This window comes from Carlito syrichta, unplaced genomic scaffold (assembly GCF_000164805.1).
Source record: "Carlito syrichta isolate Samal-C Ts95f unplaced genomic scaffold, Tarsius_syrichta-2.0.1 Scaffold136096, whole genome shotgun sequence".
NCBI classification, from domain to species: domain Eukaryota; kingdom Metazoa; phylum Chordata; class Mammalia; order Primates; family Tarsiidae; genus Carlito; species Carlito syrichta.
The window spans coordinates 19215-22745 of NW_007080192.1; the positions used below are offsets into that span (position 1 = coordinate 19215).

Sequence of the window (3531 nt, forward strand, 5' to 3'; positions counted from 1 at the left end):
GGAGGGGCGGGCGTGACCTGGGACACGCAGGCGAGAAGAGGTTTCCCCGAAGGGCCTGCGACGGGGCCCGGGCAGGAGGGCGTGAAGGGGAAGCAGGGGCCCCTCTGGCCGCTTGGGTTTTGAGGAAGTGAAATCGGAAATTCCCTCTGGGGAAGAGGGGAGATGTGGGGCAACGATGAAACCTTGTGGGAAGTTAGGGGGAGATTAAAAAACCCAAGTGCTTCCGCTTTCTTCGCAGGGTCACCACCCCTCTGACCTCTCCCCCCCTTACCAGTTCCTGGCTGTTCCGTGGAGCTCATTCCCCCGCCATCATCCCCCCTGCTACATGCAGACCCCACCTTGGCTGTCCAGGCTGGTGAGAATCTTCAGTGCGTGATGTCAGAGCTCTGGGGGCTGATTGTTATGTAACCAGCAGCAGGACACCAAAGTGTGTGGGGGGGGTCTGTCTGGTGGGTTCTTGGAGAGATGTAATGTGTGTTAGGGCACGGATAGGGTGAGGGTGGATGGGTGGATGGAGAGGGGAGAGACCACCAGGGCCCGCAAGCCAGAGGTGCGGGCTGGCAACCCAGAGATCTGAGTAATGCAAAGAATTGCAACACACAGAGGTGAGCGAAGAAGAGATTTATTTAAGATAAGTTCATTCCCCACAGACAGGGAACGGGCCTACACTCTGGGAGAGTGCGGCCTGTAGCTCCCCCCCCAGTCCTGGCTTAATTCCTTTCTCTTGGAGAAGTTGCAGTCAGGTAGACGTGACTGCTGTGGCTTCCTTATCCACCACCTGTGGACTGTGGGTGTCTTGGAAAACCTGTGACACAGAGACCCACTGATGTCCGCCCACATTATCAAGCCCCTAGAGAAGGGCGTGACAAGGATTCTAATTCTCCTGCACCTTCCTGAACGACAGTCCTTAGAGCTAGCGTAGGGTGCACCTCCCCTTATCTCCTAGGCCTTCCCAGTGGGTCGCTTCGGGGGATCCTTGGCTTCCCTGTAGATAGCACCCAATTTACTGGAAGATCAAATCCCCACCTGCTCCCCCTCTGGGCGGTCACAACTTTTGTAATTTCAAGTTTCGTGACTTCTGCAATCCTTGCCCAATACATGATGTCTTAGGCCTCGTAAATCCCCATTAATCTAGGCAAGCTTGATTGCCGCTATGAGATGCCTCTGATACCTGGCACCAGGAAGTCTGTTTCTGAAAAGACAAAGTTGGCAAAGTTAATTTTACCTAAAGTGTGCATTTCTCCAGAAACGTAGCTTCTACTTTCTCATCATTGTATTAAGGTTTAGGAACAAGATAAAAAAATGGCTTTCAGCTATCAGTCTGTCCTTTCAACATGAATCTGGGATCTCAAAAGCCTCCCATCCAACTTTCTGTCTTCTGGGAGACATGGAGGGCTGGAGGCCTGTGTCAGGGAAGAGCAAAGACTGGCAGGCTAAGAGGGCAGAGCCTGGAGCTCAAATCTGAGAACGAGCAGTATTTCAGGGGAACTGAGTCAGGTGGGATCCAGAGGGGACGGGATGGGAGTTTGGTGGCCCTCACAGGATCCGCCCTCCTCCATACCTCCTGAGGGAACAGGAAATTCCATCGCCTCACCCTTTACTCCCTAACCTTGAGAGAGCCCATGAGGCATTGCAACCCTGCCTGCAATCTTGTGTTCTAGACTCACTGCTCTTTTATTTGGGATTTCATTAGCATTCAATCATAGTGAAGCACAGAAGCTACTGGCTTTTTAAATTTCTTTATTTTTGGCATTCTCCTCCAAAGAGGATATCGAGGCTCCTAGGCAGGGCTGTCACCAGAGGCAGCATGCCAATTGGTGACCAGGAGCCTCTGGCGGGCCCGGTCCAGACTTCCTGGGTTGGCCTTGGAAGCCAAAGGCTTTGCCTCCCATGCGGGATCCACCCCGGAGATGCAGCGTCTGGGCTGCTCAGGGCCAGGGCCTGGGGCCCGGGATCCTGAATGAGCTGGTTGTTCCTTGGTCTGAATGAAGCTGCCCTGAGCTGGAGCGCACTTGTCCTCACGGAACACTGACCCGCCATGGTTTTCCCCTCTCCCCAGAGTCCTGTGTGCTGGGAAAACCCAGCCCCGGAGCCCTGAAAACAAAATGTTCCTGGGTTATTTATAAATGAAACCCGGACCCTGTTATGTATGGCCACTTGATCTGTGCCTAAAAGCTTAAAGGTCTGGAAGGAAGAGCCGTTCTCACCCTGGTGAAGCTCCAGTGGCCGGGAATTAGTTTCCCAGTTTTCACAGTTGGCACCCAGGTTCCCGGCAGCTCCCTTATCTCATCATGCCCCAGATTGTGAAATTGTCTTTGTTTTCTTTCCTTTGTGGTTTTTTCTTTGTTTTGTTTTGTTGGGGTTCTTCTGGAGTAGGGTACTTTCTATTCGGTAGGAAAGTCTCATAAAATGCGAATGAACCATTTCACTTTTGGTTCCTCTGTGGTTTCGCTTTCTGCCTGTCTGCCTGGGTCTGGGGCAGACAGATGGAGGGCCTGACTCTTCTTTTTAGCCCAGAAAACACGCCCATCCCCCACTCTCAGTGTTTTCTCCTGCAGCCTTGTTTCCCCTCAAAGCAGCCTGTTCGCTCCCACCATATCCTGGTCTAGGGCAGTGGCTGTAAGGTCCCTAAAGACTACTCAAAAAAAAGGAGTTTTTCTCCAAATATGGCAGAAGAATCAGGCTGGGAAAAGCCAGAGACACAGAGGTTTCTTTCTGGGATAAGGAGTGGTTCATTCTTTCCAATGAGAAAGCCTGCAGAGAAGCCGAGATTTTTGTTCTTACGGCCATGAGATTTGGGCGATAGTCAGCTTTGCCAGCATGAGGTAAAGAACTGGGGAGGTCTGTTCTTTGAGTCCCGGAGTCTCGAGCGCTGGCCAGAAGGACGACCTCTCCATACCACGAGGCCTGCCTCGCAACCGCAGCGTGGCCCCTGGGTGAGGGCTCCGGGGAGATTGCTGAGCTCCAGAGGCCTCGGTGGGAATATGGCAGCCGGGCCACAGCCTGGCTTGAAGGTGGACAGCATGGGGATTCCAAAGAGAAAAAAACCGGAGGCCCTGGATGTCCAGGAACTTGCTTCAAGCAGCCCAGAGAAAAGCTGGACCTTCGGCGTCTTTGCGCTGCCCTCTTTCCACACGCTGGCCTTTTGAAGCAGCAAGACTGGGCAGGTGGAAACACAGAGAGGGTTTTGAAAGCCACCTTCCCAGATGCAGGCTGGATAACTCTCAGCCCTGAAGCTACCAGTCCTCTCTGCAGCCTGGGGACAGACTGGCACATTTACCAGGACGATGTGTATGTATAACCACCGTGCTTTGCAGACCTGAGACTTAAAGACCCCTGACCACTTTTGCAAAAACTATACGAGGGGAGGACCCAAAGAAACCTGGGATTTATTTATAAAAAATGGTGCATTAGCTGGGCTCGGTGGCTCAGCCTGTCATCCCGCGCCTTTGGGAGGCTGAGGTGAGTGGATTGCCTGAGCCCGCGGGTTCCAGACCCGCCTGGGCAGCGAGACTTCATCTCTTCAATAAA

At 53.0% G+C, this 3531-nt stretch overlaps 1 protein-coding gene across 1 annotated transcript in view; it reads right to left on the reverse strand.

The window, feature by feature from the left end:
• The window catches only part of LOC103251109 (EH domain-containing protein 1-like), a 5314-nt gene extending 4936 nt beyond the window's left edge, over positions 1 to 378 (reverse strand). The window contains exon 1 of the mRNA XM_021708393.1: positions 272 to 378. Within this exon, the coding sequence (XP_021564068.1) occupies positions 272 to 299 (28 nt within the window). The 5' untranslated portion in view covers positions 300 to 378. The remainder of the gene's footprint in view (positions 1 to 271) is intronic.
• Between the last annotated feature and the right edge of the window lie 3153 nt (positions 379 to 3531).